Source organism: Carcharhinus amblyrhynchos, chromosome 23 (assembly GCF_965287045.1).
Source record: "Carcharhinus amblyrhynchos chromosome 23, sCarAmb.v2.hapA, whole genome shotgun sequence".
In the NCBI taxonomy this organism is placed as follows: domain Eukaryota; kingdom Metazoa; phylum Chordata; class Chondrichthyes; order Carcharhiniformes; family Carcharhinidae; genus Carcharhinus; species Carcharhinus amblyrhynchos.
The window spans coordinates 12,977,674-12,997,259 of record NC_137346.1 but is presented as its reverse complement, the minus strand read 5'-3'; the positions used below and the strand labels follow the sequence as shown (position 1 = coordinate 12,997,259).

Sequence of the window (19,586 nt, the reverse complement as noted above, 5' to 3'; positions counted from 1 at the left end):
TCTTTTGGAGAGTCTTGAAATTGCGATTTAACTTTAATTCTTTAGTGTATTGCTGGTTCGCGGGGTTTTTATTTGTTTTTGCTTTCCGTAGCGGGACCTAGGCGCGGGGGCAGTCAGGAAGGGAGCACAGGAGTACAAAAAGAAGGCCGCAATAGACAGCGGGCAGCGTCGGGAGCGGGCAGCGGAGTGAGTGGGTGCAGAGTGAGTGCTGCAAGGGCTTTGGCTCACAGGGCTTAGGCAAGAGCAGGCTTAGGCAAGGTGAGTTACTGGTCCAATTTTTCCTTCTGTGTCCATAATTCTAAAGGTGGTCAAATAAATGGCAGGGTCCTTAGGGAGACGCGTCAGCTGCGTTAGGTGCAATATGTGGGAGTTCCTGGAGACACCACATCTCTGGAAAGTCCACATCTGCACCAAATGTCTGGAGTTGCAGCGCTTGAGGGCTCGGGTTAGGCAATTGGAGCTGAGGCTGGAGGATTTATTTTTAGTCAGGGAGAATGAGGCGATAATGAATAGGAGCCACGGTCACGTGGAGATCCCAGAGCCTGGGGGGTGGGGGGATGTGTGTGTGTGGATGGGTGGGTTACGGTTAGGAAGGGGAAAAAGAAGAGGAGTCGTGGTCCAAAGGCTACCCCAGAGGTAGTCTCCAAAGATATCAGGGGTAAAGCGACAACTGGGGTACAAAGGGCAAGAGAGGAAGACCAGAATGCCTCAGAGGGATATGCGTAGGCAGTTCAGGGAGTTGGGGGCCAGGCTGAAGTTCAGGGCCTCCAGGGTGGCATTCTCTGGGCTGCTGCCAGTGCCCAGTAATAGCAGGGATAAAAATAATGAGCTCCTACAGCTGAATGTGTGGCTGAGGGGTTGGTGCAAGATAGAGGGTTTTAGTTTTGTAGACCATTGGGAAGTCTTTGTGAGGGAAGGGCACCTGTACAAGTGGGATGGGGAACATTTAAATGGGAAGGGTACACATATTTTAGCTGGGAGGTTAGCTGGAGTGTTTCGGCAGGGTTTAAACTAATATGGAGGGGGGTGGGGAGGAGACAGATAGCTCAGTAGGCACTGGGAGTGGGAGTGAGTTGGGTGACAGGGTAAGTCTAGATAAGAGGAAAACCTCCCAGGAGAAGAAGGATCCGAGGGGCCTGAGGGTCTTCAGTGCATCTGTTTTAATGCGAGGAGTGTGACGGGTAAGACGGATGAACTTAAGGCCTTGATGTTCGCGAGGAATTTAGATGTGGTGGCAGTGACAGAGACATGGTTAAAGGAAGGGCAGGACTGGCAGCTAAATATTCCTGGGTATAAGTGTTTTAGGCATGACGGGGAGGGTCAAAAAGAGGAGGGGGAGTGGCGCTGCTAGGGAGCACATCACAGCGGTGCAGAGGGAGGATAACATAGAGGGGTTAGAAATTGAGTCTCTGTGGGTGGAGTTGAGGAATAGGAAGGGAGCCATTACTATGCTAGGGGTGTACTACAGGCCGCCTGACAGCCCGTGGACAGTGGAAGAGGGTATATGTAGAGACATTTTGGATAAGTGTAGGAAGAACAGGGTTGTTGTAGTGGGAGATTTTAATCTCCCTGGGGTGGATTGGAAGGTGCCTAGAGCTGAGGGTTCGGATGGGGAAGAATTCATAAGATGTGTATTGGAAGGGTCCTTGCAGCAGTATGTAGATAGCCCGACTAGAGAGGGGGCTATACTGGATTTAGTTCTGGGCAATGAGCCAGGTCAGGTGGTTGAGGTTGCGGTAGGTGAACATGTGGCTAATAGTGACCACAACTCTGTCTACTTTAGGATACGAATGGAAAAAGATGAGTGCTGTCCTAAGGAGAGGGTGCTAAATTGGGGGAGGGCTAGATACAGCCGGATTAGGCAGGAACTTAGGGATACAGACTGGGATAGGCTGTTGGAGGGCAAGTCCATGTTAGACATGTGGGAGTCTTTCAAGGGAAAACTGAAATGGGTGCAGGAAAGGCATGTGCTGGTTAGGAGGAAGGATGGGAAAGGTAGGATTAGAGAGCCGTGGATTACTAGAGATATAGAGGACCTGGTCAGGAAGAAACGAGAGGCGTATGTCAGGTCTAAGCAACTGGGAATGGAGAGAGCGTTGGAGGAGTACAGAGAGAGTAGGAGGGTTCTCAAAAGGGGAGTTAGGAGGGTAAAAAGGGGGCATGAAATGGCTTTGGCACGTAGGATTAAGGAAAATCCAAAGGCGTTTTACTCCCATGTTAGGATCAAAAGGGTGGCCAGGGGAAAAATCGGTCCCCTCAGGGACAGACGAGGGGAATTGTGCTTAGAGTCTGAGGGAATGGGGGAGATCCTGAATGAATACTTTGCGTCAGTATTCACGAAGGAGAGGGGCTTGATGTCTAGTACGGTCATCGAGGGAGCTGTAGACCAATTGAAGGAACTATCGATTACGAGGGAAGAAGTGTTAGGGCTTTTAAGTAGCATTAAAACTGATAAATCTCCAGGCCCTGATGGCATTTATCCTAGGCTGCTTAGGGAGGCGAGAGATGAAATTGCTGGGCCTCTGATGCAAATCTTTGTCTCTTCTTTGGACACAGGTGAGGTCCCAGAGGACTGGAGGATAGCGAATGTGGTACCGTTGTTTAAAAAGGGTAGGAGGGATAACCCGGGTAACTATAGGCCGGTGAGTTTGACGTCAGTGGTAGGCAAGTTGATGGAGAGGATTCTTAGGGATAGGATGTATGAGCACTTAGAGCGTTGCGATCTGATTAAGGATACGCAACACGGCTTTGTAAAGGGGAAGTCTTGCCTTACGAATCTGGTAGAATTTTTTGAGGTGACAAAAACAGTCGACGAAGGACGAGCCGTTAATGTCGTCTATCTGGATTTCAGTAAGGTGTTTGACGAAGTCCCTCATGGTAGGTTGGTAGAAAAGATTAAGGCTCATGGGATACGAGGCCAGGTATCTAGATGGGTGGAGAACTGGCTTGCTAAGAGGAGACAGAGAGTAGTAGTGGAGGGGTGCTTTTCTAGCTGGAGGTCTGTCACTAGCGGTGTGCCGCAGGGCTCAGTACTGGGACCTCTTCTCTTTGTCGTGTATATAAATGACTTGGAAGAGGGAGTAAGTGGTGTGATCAGCAAATTTGCTGATGACACCAAGATGGCTGGATTGGCGGGCAGTGAGGAGCAGTGTCTGGCAATACAACGGGATATTGATAGGCTGGTATATTGGACAGATACATGGCAAATGGAGTTTAATCCGGATAAATGTGAGGTGATGCATTTTGGCCGGAATAATGTAGGAGGGAGTTATATGATAAACGGTAAGCCCATAAGGAGTATAGAAATGCAGTGAGATCTGGGGGTGCAACTGCACAAGTCTTTGAAGGTGGCAGTACAAGTGGAGAAGGTTGTGAAGAAAGCCTATGGTATGTTAGCCTTTATAGGAAGGGGTATAGAATATAAGAGCTGGAGTCTAATGTTGCAGTTGTATAGAATGTTGGTTAGGCCACATTTAGAGTACTGCGTCCAGTTCTGGTCGCCTTACTACCGGAAGGACGTGGAGACTCTGGAGAGAGTGCAGAGGACGTTTACCAGGATGTTGCCTGGTATGGAAGGACTGGGTTATGAGGAAAGATTGAGCAAATTGGGGCTGTTTTCTCTTGAAAGACGGCGACTGAGGGGGTATCTAATAGAGGTATATGAGATTATGAAGGGTATAGATAAACAGAGGTAAGCTATTTCCTATGTTAGAGACATACAGTACGAGGGGCCACGGGCTTAAGGTGAGGGGGGAGAGGCATAACACAGATATTAGAGGGAGGTTTTTCACACAGAGGGTAGTGGGGGTATGGAATGCTCTGCCAAGTAAGGTGGTGGAGGCAGGCACGCTGGAGTTGTTTACAGGTAACTTAGACAGGCACATGAGTGGGTTGGAGATGGGAGGATATAGGAGATTGTTTTAAATAAAGTTCATTAGCTGTGGGACGTCCCTGGTAAGGTAAATGGATATGGTATGATAATAATGTTTTTTTCTCTTTCAATTCACAGGTTTTAAGTCGGTCCACCTTGTTGTCCAACGAGGGGCATACACGCGATGGGTCGTACTTGGGCTGCTCTTGAATGTTCGAGATTGGCCTAGTGCTTCATGTCATTAGTGTACGCTTAAACTGGATGCTGGGCAACACGACAGCTCAGTGACTATCACTGTTTGCTGTGCAGACACATGGATTTGGACCAGTGTCCGTGGGAGTTTGCGCATTCTCCCTGTGCTTGCGTGGGTTTTCTCCGGGTGCTCCGGTTTCCTCCCACACCCCAGAAATGTGCTATTAGGCTGATTGGAAGTAATAAATTGTCCCTAAATTAGTTTCCCTCAATGTGGATTGCCATAAAAACAATAGATAAGGATCATGGGTGGAGGGGGGGACTGGTAATATTAAAATGGCGGCGCGGGCTCATTGGGCCAAAGGGCATGTTTCCCGGGCTGTTTTTGTTCTTTGTAAGTCCCCCCCCTCCCCCTGGATATTACCCTGGTATCACCCCACCTTTGGCCAATTGCCTTACCAACACTCACCCCAGCCGATCCGCTGACATGGCCAATCACTTCCCACTCCCCACTCCCCACAGCCTGGTCAAATGCTACCCTATCTGATCCCTGAGTGTGTAGCTATTCCCGCAGCCCCTTAGTTCCTGCCCCATTCATGGCCCCACTACCTCTACCTCCTGTCCCCAATCATGGTCCCACCCCTTGACACTGCCCCTCCTCAGGGCCAGGGTGCCAAATTGGCACTGCCAGGATCCCAGGTTGGCAGTGCCAGGCTTTTACTGCCCTAGGAGCACTGCCCATAACCAACCCAGGGCCTCAATGGCCTCCAGTCCCACTGGCAAGGCCATCATGTCTGGTCCCCATTGACAGGGACCATACATGATCCTTGCCAGTGAGGACCTCCACCAGTGAGGCCGTTAAGACGATTGCATCCAGGATTCACTAATAATATTTAAACAAAGTTTTAAATATTAAAGTCAGCTTCTTGCCCACCAGCAATCCAGATCCAATAAGATTGCGAGAGACAAGAAACTGGGCATGGCCTGGTTTTCCACCTCTCTCGGGATCTTAACAGATCCATGCGATAAGCCAGTACAATCGCCTCCCCCCTTAGAATTTTGTTACAACCAAGTAACAACTCAAAAAATGCAATGACAAAAAACATTAATAAAAACATTTAAAATGTATTAGATTGTGGCACAATATGCAAAATTTGTTATTGATGTTTGTGGGATAACATAACATTTTCTTGTAATCAATGTTGATTACTTCTCAATAACCCTGTAACAATGATGTTACAATTATAAATCCTCTTCTGTGATCATCAGGACACATCAAGTACAATGCTCACTGACAGGCAATGTCCACAGTAAGACAAGAGAGGAGTAAATTTTAAAAATATTGGTATAAAATTGAAACAAATCTCAAAGTTTAGATGATTGTTCTTTATTGAACATATCAACCAGTGTATTAGTATTCAGTGGGAAAAAGATTCAAAACATTTGGTACACTACAAATCTCACCAGCACTAAATGCTAATAGTTACATTGGGTTTATCTAAACTTCTTCATTGGGTGCTGACTTGCAACCAATGAGAGGAAAGCTCTCCCTTTAAATTGCACTCTTAAATACAGAACGTCAGTAAATGATACAGAGAGAACTTTAAAAAACTGCTGGTAAACAAAAGATGTATTTGGATACAAAATAAGTTTCTGTACGTTCATAAGAGGCATCACAGGTTAGCAGTCTGAATCCCATTTTCAAAAGAACCCTGCAATGGAATCTTTGTGCCTTAACAAGCACTCTAAAACAAATCCGTAATACAAACATAAATTCAATATTAAAACATAGGATTTAAAGATTCAATAAAAAAGTATTTTCAGAAAATACATTTATCCGATCAATAGGAGTAATTTTAAAATTAAAGATTTGAAACAATATGAAATCCATGTTCAAACTGCATTTTACAGTGCCCTTTCTTTCAACCTCCCACATAACAAAAGTAAATGCCATATTTTTGACATTGGTTATTGAGAAGTATTCAGACTTCATTTAATGTCTTAACAAACTGTGTCATTTCAGCATCTGCTATGCTAACAAATTCAGCAAAGGTTTTCTGTTCTACAGCTGAGGCAGATCTAACAGACACACATTTAAAAAGGTTTCTTCTCTGGTCATAGGTCCCCATGCATCTGTGTACCTGTCCTCTGATTAGCCGTGGAAGGTCACGGTCCTGTTGGAAATAGCAAAGACAGGCTTGACATATCAACCAGTGCATTAGTATTCAGTGGGAAAAAGATTCAAAACATTTGGTACACTACAAATCTCACCAGCACTAAATGCTAATATAATAGTTACATTGGGCCAAATACAAAATAGAAATTGCTGCCAAACACTATAATTTATTCATTAGAACCCATGCCAAGATTAAATAAAATTTAGAAAGACTGAGTTGGCAGAACACAGCTATAAAATGAAACAATCAAGAAGGTACAGATTTTAACAATGATTACAAAACCTATTTCTGAATTGAGCAGCAATTAGTCTGTCAATGCAGTCTGAAGTTGCTTTTTATATAAATAACAAGTGAAGGTGCAATGCAAGAATGTAGAACATAGAACATAGAAAAACTACAGCACAAGCAGGCCCTACGGCCCACAAGTTGTGCCGAACATCTCTACCTATTAGGCTTACCTATAACCTTCAATCCTACTAAGTTCCATATACTCATCCAGAAGTCTCTTAAAAGACTCTATCAAGTCCGCCTCCACCACCACCGCCGGCAGCTGATTCCACACACCCACCACCCTCTGAGTGAAAATCTTACCCCTGACATCTCCTCTGTACCTACTCCCCAGCACCCTAAACCTGTGTCCCCTTGTGGCAACCATTTCAGCCCTGGGAAAAAGCCTCTGAGAATCCATCCGATCAACACCGCTCATCATCTTATACACTTCTATCAGGTCACCTCTCATCCTTCTTCTCTCCAAGGAGAAAAGACCGAGCTCTCTCAACCTATCCTCATAAGGCATGCCACCCAATCCAGGCAACATCCTTGTAAATCTCCTCTGCACCCTTTCATTGGCTTCCACATCCTTCCTGGAATGAGGTGACCAGAACTGAGCACAGTACTCCAAGTGGGGTCTGACCAGAGTCTTATGCAGCTGCAGCATTATCTCCTGACTCCGAAACTCAATTCCTTGATTGATGAAGGCCAGTACACCATACACCTTCTTAACCACATCCTCTACCTGCGAAGCCGATTTGAGAGTCCCATGAACCCAGACCCCAAGATCCTTCTGATCTTCCACACTGCTAAGAGTCTTACCCTTAATATTATATTCCTTCATCCCATTTGACCTGCCAAAATGAACCACCACACACCTATCCGGGTTGAAGTCCATCTGCCACTTCTCCGCCAGTCTTGCATCCTATCTATGTCTCGCTGCAACTGCTGACATCCCTCCACACTATCCACAACACCTCCAACCTTCGTGTCATCAGCAAACTTACCAACCCATCCCTCCACTTCCTCATCCAGGTCATTTATAAAAATCACAAACAGAAAGGGTCCCAGAACAGATCCCTGGAGCACTCCACTGGTGACCGACCTCCATGCAGAAAAAGACCCATCTATAACCACTCTTCGCCTTCTGCGGGCAAGCCAGTTCTGGATCCACAAAGCAACGTCCCCTTGGATCCCATGCCCCCTCACTTTTTCAATAAGCCTTGCATGGGGAACCTTATCGAACACCTTGCAGAAGTCCATATATACCACATCTACCGCTCTTCCTTCATCGATGTGTTTAGTCACATCGTTAAAAAACTCAACCAGGCTCATAAGGCATGATCTGCCTTTGACAAAGCCGTGCTGACTATTTTTGATCATACTATATTTCTCCAAATGTTCATAAATCCTGTCTCTCAGGATCTTCTCCGTCAACTTACCAACCACTGAGGTTAAACTCACCGGTCGATAATTTCCTGGGTTATCTCTACTCCCTTTCTTGAATAGAGGAACCACATCCGCAATCCTGCAATCCTCCGGAACCTCTCCCGTCTCCACTGATGACAAAAAGATCATCACCAGAGGCTCTGCAATCTGTTCCCTCATCTCCCACAGTAACCTGGGGTACATCCCATCTGGTCCCAGCGACTTATCTAACTTGATGCTTTTCAAAAGCTCCAACACGTCCTCTTTCTCAATGTCCACATACTCAAGTTTTTCAGCCCGCTGCAAGCCTGCACTACAACCACCAAGATCCTTTTCTACCGTGAATACTGGAGTAAAGTATTCATTGAGCACCTCTGCTATTTCTACTGGCTCTGTACAAACTTTCCCACCATCACATTTTATAGGTCCTATTCCTTCACATCTCATCCTTTTGCTCTTCACGTACTTGTAGAACGCCTTAGGGTTTTCCTTAATCTTACCTGCCAAGGCCTTCTCATTACCCCTTCTGGCTCTCCTAATTTCCTTCTTAAGTTCCTTCCTACAAGCTGTATACTCCTTTAGATCCCTAACATGACAATGTACCAAGACATTGGGTTGTGCCTTCACTACGGAGGCAGATACCTCGAGTCGGGAGATTTTCCGACTCACTGTACCCCTCCCGGTGAAAAGTGCCAAATGCACACAATTGCCTCTTGAGTGGTGGTTGTGGGGTGGAGCGGGTGGGGGTGGGAGGCAGTGTTGGTAGAGGAGTCAGGCCCATCAGCCTTAAAAATAGAGCTTATGCAGCCATGTAAACGGGCGAGGGTTGAGAAAGAACACAGGGTGGTTAAAAGGTCCACATCAGTTCTCCACAACTTCATCCCAGTTATTTTAGAAGCTCTTAGGTCCTCCAGCCCTCACCCTTTCACCCACATACCCATGCCCCTTCATAGTCCTACCCACTGCCCATAGCCCCTCATAGTCCTCATGCCAACTCAATTCTCTCATTCAACCAACCCATTCCTTGCCCCCTCGCATCCCCCTGTATTCACCATGAGGTGACCTCAGGAGCCATGTGAGATGAAAAATAAACAGCTAAATCTAATAGACATTTCAATCTAAATCAAATCAAATCGAATCAATTCTCACTGATATGGACTTGATAGTGAAAAAACTCCCAATCATGAAGTCCATTCAAAGCTTTTAAGTGGTCAATTGTTTATAAAAACAAACTTCTATTTAGATTTTCAGGAGCTTCTGGTATGGTCTCACACAAGAGGTTAGTAACACAATGAGAGCACATGTGATTGTGGGGGAAATATACTGGTATGGATTAGGAACTGTTAATGGACACAAAATGGAGAGCAGTCAGTTTCAGGTTGGGAGCCTGTGATTAGTGGGATCAGTGTTTGAGCCCCAGCTATTCACAATCTATATCAATGATTTGAATATGGAGAGGGAATGGGTGGGGGCGCAACTGTAATATTTCCAATTTTGCAGATACCACAGATCTAGATGGAAGTGTGAGTCATGAGGGTTCAAGAAGGTTTAGAGAGGCTGAACGAGTGAGCAAAAATTTGGCAACTGGAGTACAATCCCCTTATCCACTTTGGTAGGAAAGACAGAAATTCTGGGGTGATCTTGAGCCCGCATTCGCCGTCCACAGAATCGGCGGCTGGGGCTCAAGATCCAGTAAAACCCAGAAACAGCAAATCCTGCTGGCAAGATCACGATTTCAGCAGTCCCTCATCAGCGACATAATCAGTTCATGTCCATAATGGGCACAATTTACATCTATTTAAATAGATTTGAATGTTATTAAACACTCCCTCGCCAGACCTTCCCCCTTCGCTAAATCTTTGTATTATGATGTCGTATCAGCAAGGTTTACAACATGTTCACCCAGACGTCAACCTGTTGTGGTAATCCTAAAAGTGCACAAAGGTGAGTGTCAGCCCTGGAGGGGAGGGACATAATACTGCCCCCTGATAAAGGCTGACACTGCCAGGTTCGCACTGTGCCAACCTGTACTGAGGACAATGCCAGGGATATACTCTAGTGGGAGCGTCATGAGGGGGGCATGTATGTGTAGTGGTGGAGGGAGAGAATGTTCAATGAAGTGGGGGGGAAATACTGGCAATGACTGTTGGGGGTTGGATAGGAAGAGCGAGAGATTCTGATGATTACTGTAAGGGGACAGAGAGCGAGATGCCGACATTGATGGGAAGTTGGGGGGATGAGATGCTGGTGCTGATGGGGGGGAAAGAGATACCAGCATTAATGGGTAGAGTGGAGGGGAAGAAATGATGCTAGCATTGATTGGGGGGTGGGGGGGGGGGGGGGGGGGGGGGAGGTGGCGCGGTGGGGGGGCAGGGAAATGTTGACATTGATGGGGGGTTAGGGATGCCAGCATTGTTAATGGGACAGGGAGATGCCAGTGTTAATGGGCAGGGGGAGGGATGCCGATATTCATATGGGCTGGGAGGGGGAGTGTGCGGTGAGGAAGAGAGATGCTGGCTTTGATGGTGGGGAGAAGGAGGAGGTGAAATGCTGACGTTAATTGCGGGGGAACTCTGACACCTCCGTGTTGGGGTGGGGGGGAAGCTATTTGTTGGTCTTTAAAATTGGTGCCATGATTTCGTGCGGACGGCTTTACCGGCATGTTTCGGACCCGCCCTTGAAAATGAAAGCATGAAACACGGTCCTCTTTTCTTTGACAAAGTGCCATAAGATCTGGTGAAAAACCTGCCCGCTTCTATGGAAAGAAACATGCCAGTTTTCTGTCAGATCCTGACACAGTTATTGGTAAGATTCCATCCCCAGCGTAATTCTTAAATTGCGAGGGGTAAGGAAGTGTTGAACATCAAAGGAGCTTGGGTGTCCTTATTCATGAGTCACTGAAAGCCAACATGCAGGTACAGAGAGCAATTAAGTAGGCAAATGATATGTTGGCAATTATTACAACAGAATCTGAACATAGGAATAAAAATGTCTTACTGCAATTACATAGAGCTTTGGTGAAACCATACCTGAAGTACTATATGCAGTTTTGGTCTCCCTACCTAAGGAAATATATACTTGCCATAGAGGAAGTGCAATGAAGGTTTACCAAACTAATTCCTGGGGTGGTAGAATTGTCCTATAAGGAAACATTAAATATACTACACCTTTGTTCTATGGAGTTTAGAAGAATGAGCAGTGACCTCAGTCAACTATTTAAATTCTTAGAGGGCTTGACAGGGTACATGCAAGAACAAGGATGTTTTCCCTGGCTGGAGGTGAGGGGATGAGTGTTGTCTAGAACCAGGGGACACACTCAGAAAAAGGGGCATCATTTAGAAAAGAGATGAGGGAGGATTTCTTCACTCAGAGGGTGGTGAATCTTTGGAATTCTCTGTATGTTCAAGACTGAGATTGATAGTTTTCAAAACATCAAGGGAAATAGGGATCATGCAGGAAAATGATGTTGAAGTTGAAGATCAGCCATGTTCTAATTGAAAAATGGAGTAGGCCCAAAGTGCTGAATGGTCTCCTTCAGCTCCTATTTTTTATGTTCTATTCAGACTCCACATCAAAGGTAGCTAATTGTATAATAGGTTCATTAAACTATGAATCAAACTCTGAGCTCAGAACATCCACTGAGATAAGTGTAAGTTTTGAAACTCAGTGCATTTTTCATAATGGTAGAATAATAGCTCCTGGGAAAAGGTCAGCAAAAAATTCTATAAAACTTCACAACTAGACACTAACCTACATTAAGTGCCTTGTCAATCAAGCAATCCAGCAAAGGGTTAATTTTAACTCCCAATGACAGCTTCAGCCTTTTTTTTCTAATGTTTAAAGAGCGAGGCATTTAAAAAACTTGAGATTATGGTACTTAAACAGACTTTATTCACCCTCCAAGATGTTTAGGTCTACTCCATCAATTTGTGAGTTAAGATACTAGTCAACATGTAGTCTGTTTGAACTCAGCACTGAGTTCAAATGTCCCTGCTGATTTCAAGTATCATGTTCCCTACCAGCAAAAAAATTAGATCTGTTGGGAATGCTGGCAGAACATCTCTTTTTACCTTCTGCCAATTCTAAAGATCCGCAGCGTCTTTTTGATTCCATGATGTTTCAGGATGGTTTAACATCTATTTACATCTGTAGTAACTCATGATTAATTCTCATCTCTGTTTGTGCTCTTAAAAAGTGGCATGAAGTAAGACATAGGCATGAATTTTTAAAAGGATATGAGGTCTGGATCAGAGGTGGGCAGGCAGGCATACAATTTGATGCTACTGGCCTCCATATGGTTTCCTGCCTTGATCCCAAGCTCAAGCCATTTTGTATGAGGGCCACTTGGGGTCATTCAGCTGACCACCAGGAAGCAGTGGGCAGCTAATTCTAGTCAATTAAATTTAATTTCAGAGCTGTTCCCATACAACTGTCAATCAACAATGTGGGCTGCCCACAATCGTTTGGACGAAGGAGCAACGCTCCGAAAGCTAGTGGCGTTTACTACCAAGTAAACCTGTTGGACTTTAATCTGGTGTTGTGAGACTTCTTACTTGTTTACCCCCGTCCAACGCTGGCATCTCCACACCAATTTCAACGGCACAGAGCAGGGCCTGAACAGATCATGCGAAGGACTTTGCCCCACTCACAGTGGACCCATCATGGTCAAAGGGCCATTGCTGCAGTTGCTACTGTTCCTAGAAGGAGTTGCCTATCTAGGATCATGGGTGGGGAGCTGTGCCTTTTTGAAAAGTAAATTAAACATAGCTTCACTTGTCTCTCAGTTTGCATCTTCATCTCGGCTGGTGGAGTTGCTGATCACTATGTGCTGAAGTACTTACTTCTGCAGAGACGGTGGATTGGACGGTAAACCTGCTTCTATACCTCTGAGCCATATAGAAGGGTTGGTCTCACTACTGCACTGTAAGCCATGAGGTTGGTGCCCAGTCTGAGGTTCTAGTCTTCAAACACTCTTCCGCAGGCAACCAAAAACTGCCCTGGCACACTGAAGGCGGCGTTGAACCTCATCGTTGATGTCTGTCCTTGCTGACAGTAACATCCCAAGGTAAGGAAAGTGATCCATGTTGTCCAAGGCCTTGTTGTGGATTTTGATAATCGGGGGTAGTGCTGTATGGTGGGGGCAAGTGTAGAGGATATAAATATTTAGCGTAATGCCAGTGCTCTCATACGTCTCAGTGAAGATGTTGATGATGGCTTGGAACTCAGCCTCCAAGTTTCTGTAGATGCCAGGATCGTCTGCATGCTGTAGTTCAATTACAGAGGTTGGACAACCTTAGATCTGGCCTGCAGGCAGTGGAGGTTGAATGGATTTCCATTTGTTCAGTAGCTCCATTCCAGCAGGGAGCTTGCTGAGCGTGAGATGGAGCATTGCAACAAGGAAGATTAAGAGGAGTGTCAGTGCAGTGACACAGCCTTGCTTGACCCCAGTCCAAATGTGAATTGGTCTGTGGTGTATCCATCGTGTATCTATGGTAAGGATCACAGCTTGTATATTATTGTAGAGCAGGTGGAAGATGATAACAAACTTTGGGGGCAGCTGAAATGGAGGACACGCCACAATTCCTCATGGTTGAATGTTGGAGGCCTTTGTGAGGTCAAAGGAAGCCATGTACAAGGATTGGTGCTGTTCCCTGCATTTCTCTTGTAGTTGCTGCGTGGTGAGGATCCTATCTGTTGCGCCCTTAGTGACCGGAATCTACACTGGGAGGAGCTATTCAGCTACATGAAAAAGGCGATTAAGGAGGATTCTGGGATGTTGGCCTGAACAAGAACACTGACATTGGTGCTATATAACTCATTCAAACATATTCAGCATAAAACTGCAGTTCCTCTTAACTTTAGCAATTGTAGGTCAAGTGAAGCTGCCATATTTTTCATGGAAGCATAGATCACATGGTTAGGAAAATAATTCTCCAAAGATTATGTAAGTAGAAACCAAATTGTCAGCTACTGAAATACAGGAATTTATCATCTTAGAGGACTCTGTGATTTTGCCTGCTTCTTCCATATTTGACCATGGCTGGATGAGCAGCAGAAGAATAAATGTTTTTGCGATTAAGCGAAGGAATTTTTCAAATTCCTTTTATTTAAATATCTAGGCTTCCCATTGTACTATCCATAGTCAGTTGATAATATAAAATTATTTACATATAAGGCTGCAACAGAATTGGAAAAGAGCTTTCAGAAACTCAATGCACAGAATTAGTTGTTTGCCAGAGCCCATAGCTGCATGATGATAGGTGACATATCAAAATTGAATGGGAAATGGAGACATCATAGTTTATAATAAGTGCTGACTGTAAAGTACAATCAAAAATAGTAATAAATGGAAGTAAGTTCTGTGGACAGGAAATGTGTGTCATATTCAAGGTTTGTAATATAAGGATGAGGATATAGGTTACAGTCAGTGATATTACCTGATAAACTCTTACATGTTATGACTATTGTGTGTTCTATTTTAATATAGGGAGTAGGCAAATGCCTCTACTAAAGTGCCACACAGAAGAATGACATTGAGCATAATAACTTTTCATCAACTAACATCACCAACAGTATATTAATCTTTATTGTGTGTAGATGCCGGTGTTGGACTGGGGTGGGCACAATAAGAAGTCTCACAACACCAGGCTGAATCCAACAGGTTTATTTGGTATTTCGGAGCTTTCTGAGCACAGCTTCGGGAAGTTCCTGGGGGCAGCGCTTCAAAAGCTCGTGATACCAAATAAACCTGTTGGACTTTAACCCAGTGTTGTGAGACTTCTTACTTAATCTTTATTGTTATTGATAATTTCTTTTTCCTAAGCTCAAAGAATACATCACATGAAAATTCAAATTAGACAAGTTTTGCTTAGTAACTAGGTATCTTTTGGAGAACAACAAAACCACAGCATGTGTTGCCAACACAAGAGATTTGAACCCTATGGGAAAATAATAAAGCTGTTTCAAAACTATACTATATTTTACCTTACTAACCAGAGACATGTGATGCTGAATTGAAAACAACAACAGGTCGCTTTTTGAGAAAATATCTATCACAGCTGCGGTAAAGTTGGGAGTAAAATTAGTGAAGGGTTTTCTCTACAAGTTATCGTGAATAATGTGTTATGCACCTCAGAACCACAGAACCAAACTTTACACCGATTAGACAGGTGGATGACCTATATATGAAACTAAGCAGAATATAAGATAACAGGCAGAAAATTATTGAACCTAAGCATTGGTAAATTTGTTCAGCAAATTATTTTGGAAGTTGACTTTAGTCTAATTTAACATGCATAATTTGTTGGCACTTTTTTTATCATTTGTAAATTAGTTCTCCATGTAGCAGTGTAAGTTCTTACTCGGTGATGTCTGTTATTTTGGTACTTCCCCAAAGCATTATGTAGCTTCAAGTGAATTTATAATCTGGTTTTATTTTTACAGACAAATAAAGGCTTTAATTTTATAGATTTATTTTCGAATTTGTCCCTGGATAAATCTTCAGCACTCCTTGAAGAAATTTTGGCTGAGAAAGGGATAGGGATAAACTTGAGCACATTAGGTTAATGGATGCAAAAGAAGCAACTAGCAGCAACCCTTTAACATGTCCAATTCCTCCATTTATTGATTCCTTCCGCAACTCTATAGAATGACAAAAGTAATAATAGCTAGTGCCTATGAAAGGCCCCAAAATTTGACATGGCTGCTCAAACCTCATTTGTAATTGTTGCAAGAAGCTAGAAATCCTGTCCACTGGAACCTTATTGTGAGCATGCCTGGGACATATGTTTCATAGAAATATTTGATGCTGAGATAGACTAAAGAAGATACATGATTTATAACCATAATCTTTATTCCCTGCCTTAATGAACACAAGATTTGCCACTAAGGAAGAGTTACTTAAGTTAATCAAATGGAACTGCGGACCCATTCTGCATTACTGACATTAATTTATATGGAGCAGACTGTAGATGTGCTTATATCAAAAAGCCAAAATCCTCTGTATGGCAAATATAAAGATGACAAGGTTTTTCTCTACAGTATGATGCTCCACCCTGTGGTCCAGCTGAAAAATTACAACTTCTACACATACTGCAAGCAACCACTCTCTTGCAATGTATTTGGATGTCCAAAGATGTGTGGGTTAGGTGGATTGGCCATGCTAAATTGCCTTTTAGTGTCAGGGGAGTTAGCTAAGGTAAATGCATGGGGTTATAGGGATAAGGCCTAGGTGGGATTGTGGTTGGTGCACTACAGAATTCTACAATTCTATGAAGATACTTATGGATGAAGATAGTCATTTAACTAACCTAATTCAGAGAAGTTCTAAAGATCTAAAACCCATTTTAGGATTCAATTGTTTTATAAATAATTCCAGGTATTTTTCCCTCCACTACCCTATATAGAAATTTATTCCACATTTAAATTAATGGGTATGAGAGGAATATTTTCTTGAAATCAGTCCTAAGAAGTATCCTTGTCTTGTTTGGCAATTTTTCTCAAGTTCTACACCCAGAGCACAATTAAAAGTAATATATCAGGTTCACGTTTTCCATTTTTTTTTGTTTATATATCCAATTCAATCCAATCAAGGTCCAATTCAGAGTCTCAACAAGTTGAGACATTCCCAATCCAAGCTGATAAGACAGGGCTCTCACCTCCTGTCTTGGGCTTGATCTACATGATCCAAGCTGATTGGTGTAGGCATAGCTCCTCCTCCAAGGCTTGATTTCATTTGCATCTTAGCCAAAAGGCCCAGATGCCACTTTTAAAAATTGCTTCAAGTGAAGCTAAAATGTAACCTAATGACTTCAACCAAGTGCAGCATGTCCATACACTTGCTCATAGCCAAAAGGCCGAGAAGCGATAAAGATCATCTCTCAGATGTCTCATTTCCATATTGAAAAGCCAAGATTCTCCAGCCCTCTCTGAATTCATACCTTTCACACTGGGGATTAGCCTACTTGCCTTTCTCTACTGTCTCCAAAGCTCGAGTGTCCCTCCTTTTTTATTGTTCTTTCACAGGACTTGGGGGTCACTGGCTCGGCTAGCATTTTATTGCCCATCCTTAACTGCCCTCAAGAGGGAGGTGGTGAGCCGCCCTCTTGAACTGCTGCAGCTCATGTGTTTTTAATACACACACCGAGCTGTTGGGAAGCGATTTTCAGGATTTTGACCTAATAACAACGAAGGGGTGGAGATATAGGGTAGAATTTTCCCTAAAATATGCAGTGTTGCAGCAGGTAAAAAAAAGCAGCATTCAAGCAACTAGCTCCAATGGCACTGTTCTCTACATACGCACGGGGCAAGGTAGGTGTAGGAAAATGTTTCCCGTGCTAGGTTGTTCTTTGTTCTTTGTACAGTATCGTGTGGCACACTGAAAAATGAACTGCAAGGGGCACGTCCCAGGTCCCATGAGGTTATGCAGGCAGGGCGAGTCCATTTCGCCAGAAACTTAGATTTTTAATTTGAAAAAATTAATTTTACAAAAAATTAAAAATGCAACACACCCCCCAGCACTTCTCCTTGACACTGCCCAGAAACCTCCCACTGACACTGCCTGGGAACTAACCCTGGTACTGCCCCTTGGCATTGCCTGGGCAGTGCCAGAGATGACCCTCTTCCCCTCAGCGAGGTTTTATTCAGGACCTATCACTGTCCACTTGGATTTTTACTTCCTCAAAGAAACTGAGGAGGTTGGTTGGGCAAGATCATCCCTTTCTGAATCCATATTTCCTAACAATAAATTATATTATTTTATAAGAAATGGAAAACTAATATGCTGTAGTTGCATGTGTCTGTTATTTCACCTTTTGTGTGGACACATTAACCTATTTCCAACATTTTGATACCTCCCCAGTGGCCAATTATTCCCTCATTATGATTCACGGTGCTTCACAAATCTCTTCTCTAGTCTCTTTCAGAACTCTACCATCTATCCCATGGGATTTATTTGTTTAAAACCTGATTAACCTGTCGAGGACTTCCATCTCATTTATAACTAAATCATTGATTTTACTTGGGATGTCTTTTTTTGGAGCAGGCTTGTTGCTCATATATTTTATGAGAAGGTTTTATTCAGAATATTTACTAATTTGTGTTCATCCTTAGTTGAGCCCTAGCTGCTTTCATTTCTTTCCAAATCTTTTTTTCCCTCTCTGCATCCATTTGTAATACATTGCAGCAATTTTCTAGGCCACTATTCCTTTCTTTCTGCAGGGTGTGTTCATGCCATTTTTTCTCTTCATCACAGTTTTCATTTGCTGTTCCATTTATGTTACATTCAGTTAGTCTGAGCTTGTTAATTTGGGAATTAACAAGTTTGGTTTAGGGGTGCTTAGTCAGATGCAACTAAATCTCAACGACTTTTTAACTTTCTCCTCTAAGATAGTCCTTAAAACTTGTTTGTGGCTCTGTCACAATTTGTCTAATAGGCGGCATGGTGGCACAGTGGTTAGCACTACTCCCTCACAGCGCCAGGAACACGGGTTCAATTCACGGCTTGGGTAACTATCTGTGAGGAGTTTGCGCATTCTCCCTGTGTCTGCATGGGTTTCCTCCAGATGCTCCAGTTTTCTCCCATGATCCAAAAGACATGTTGGTTAGGTGCATTGGCCATACTAAATTCTCCCTCAGTATACTCAAACAGGTGCTGGAGTGTGGCGACTAAGGGATTTTCACAATAACTTCATTGCAGTGTTAATGTAAGCTGACTTGTGACATTAATAGAAAAACTTTACCGCTCCTTTAAGGCTCCTTGGGACATTCTGCTACCTTAAAAGTGCTACATAAATGCAAGTTTTGTTTCTCATTTGTGAACATCCACAGCAAATACATCTCTAGTTTTCCTTTCACCCCTGTTTTTACTTGTTATGTTTCCTGTTTACATATAGTTTGATTATTTTGTTTCCAGCTGCTCTCACTTGATTTTTTTGAGACCCATTCCTTTACTTTTGGCTTCCTAGTGTGCGCAATTTGCCTCTCCTTCTTTTGAGCATTTTTATTTAATTCATTCATGGGTTGTCGGCATCACTGGCACGGCCCACATTTATTGCCCATCCCTAACTGCCCTTGGGAATGTGGCAATGAGCCAATTTCTTGAAATACTGAAATCATTGTGGTGCACTAGTAGTGAGGGAGCTCCAGGATTTTAACATAGCTAATACCTGTGAAGAAACAATGATCTATTTTGAGAAAGAACAGTGTGTGACTTGGAGGGGAACTTGGTATTCCCATATGCCTGCTGCCCTTGTTCTTCCAGTTGGTAGAGATAGGTTTGGAAGGTGCTATTGAAGGAGTGTCGGTGAGTGTTGCCATGCATCTGGTATATGTTATCGTTTAATTTGACTTATTTCTGCTTCCCTTCCACAACTAGTTTGGACCACTCCTCATCGCTTTTTTAGCTACTCCACAGGAGTTCTCTTTCATCTTAGTTTTTTTCCTTTGCGTTTTTCATTTCTTGGGTGCTATCCTTCTAAATCTGGGTCCCATTTAAGAAAACATCTGAAGTTATTGATCATTCTGGTTTTCCAGGTCCATTTACTTTTACATAATTCATTGAAACTTCACAGGCAATCTGTAATCCTTATGCTTTACCTCAGATGGATTTTGACTTCTTTGGCATATCGATGCCCCACGGTTTATCGATT

At 43.6% G+C, this 19,586-nt stretch overlaps 1 protein-coding gene across 1 annotated transcript in view; it reads right to left on the bottom strand.

The window, feature by feature from the left end:
- Window positions 1-5,245: 5,245 nt before the first annotated feature.
- The window catches only part of spata22 (spermatogenesis associated 22), a 76,165-nt gene continuing 61,824 nt past the window's right edge, over window positions 5,246-19,586 (bottom strand). The window contains exon 10 of the mRNA XM_080210729.1: window positions 5,246-6,237. Coding sequence (XP_080066855.1) covers window positions 6,046-6,237 — 192 coding nt within the window. The 3' untranslated portion in view covers window positions 5,246-6,045. The remainder of the gene's footprint in view (window positions 6,238-19,586) is intronic.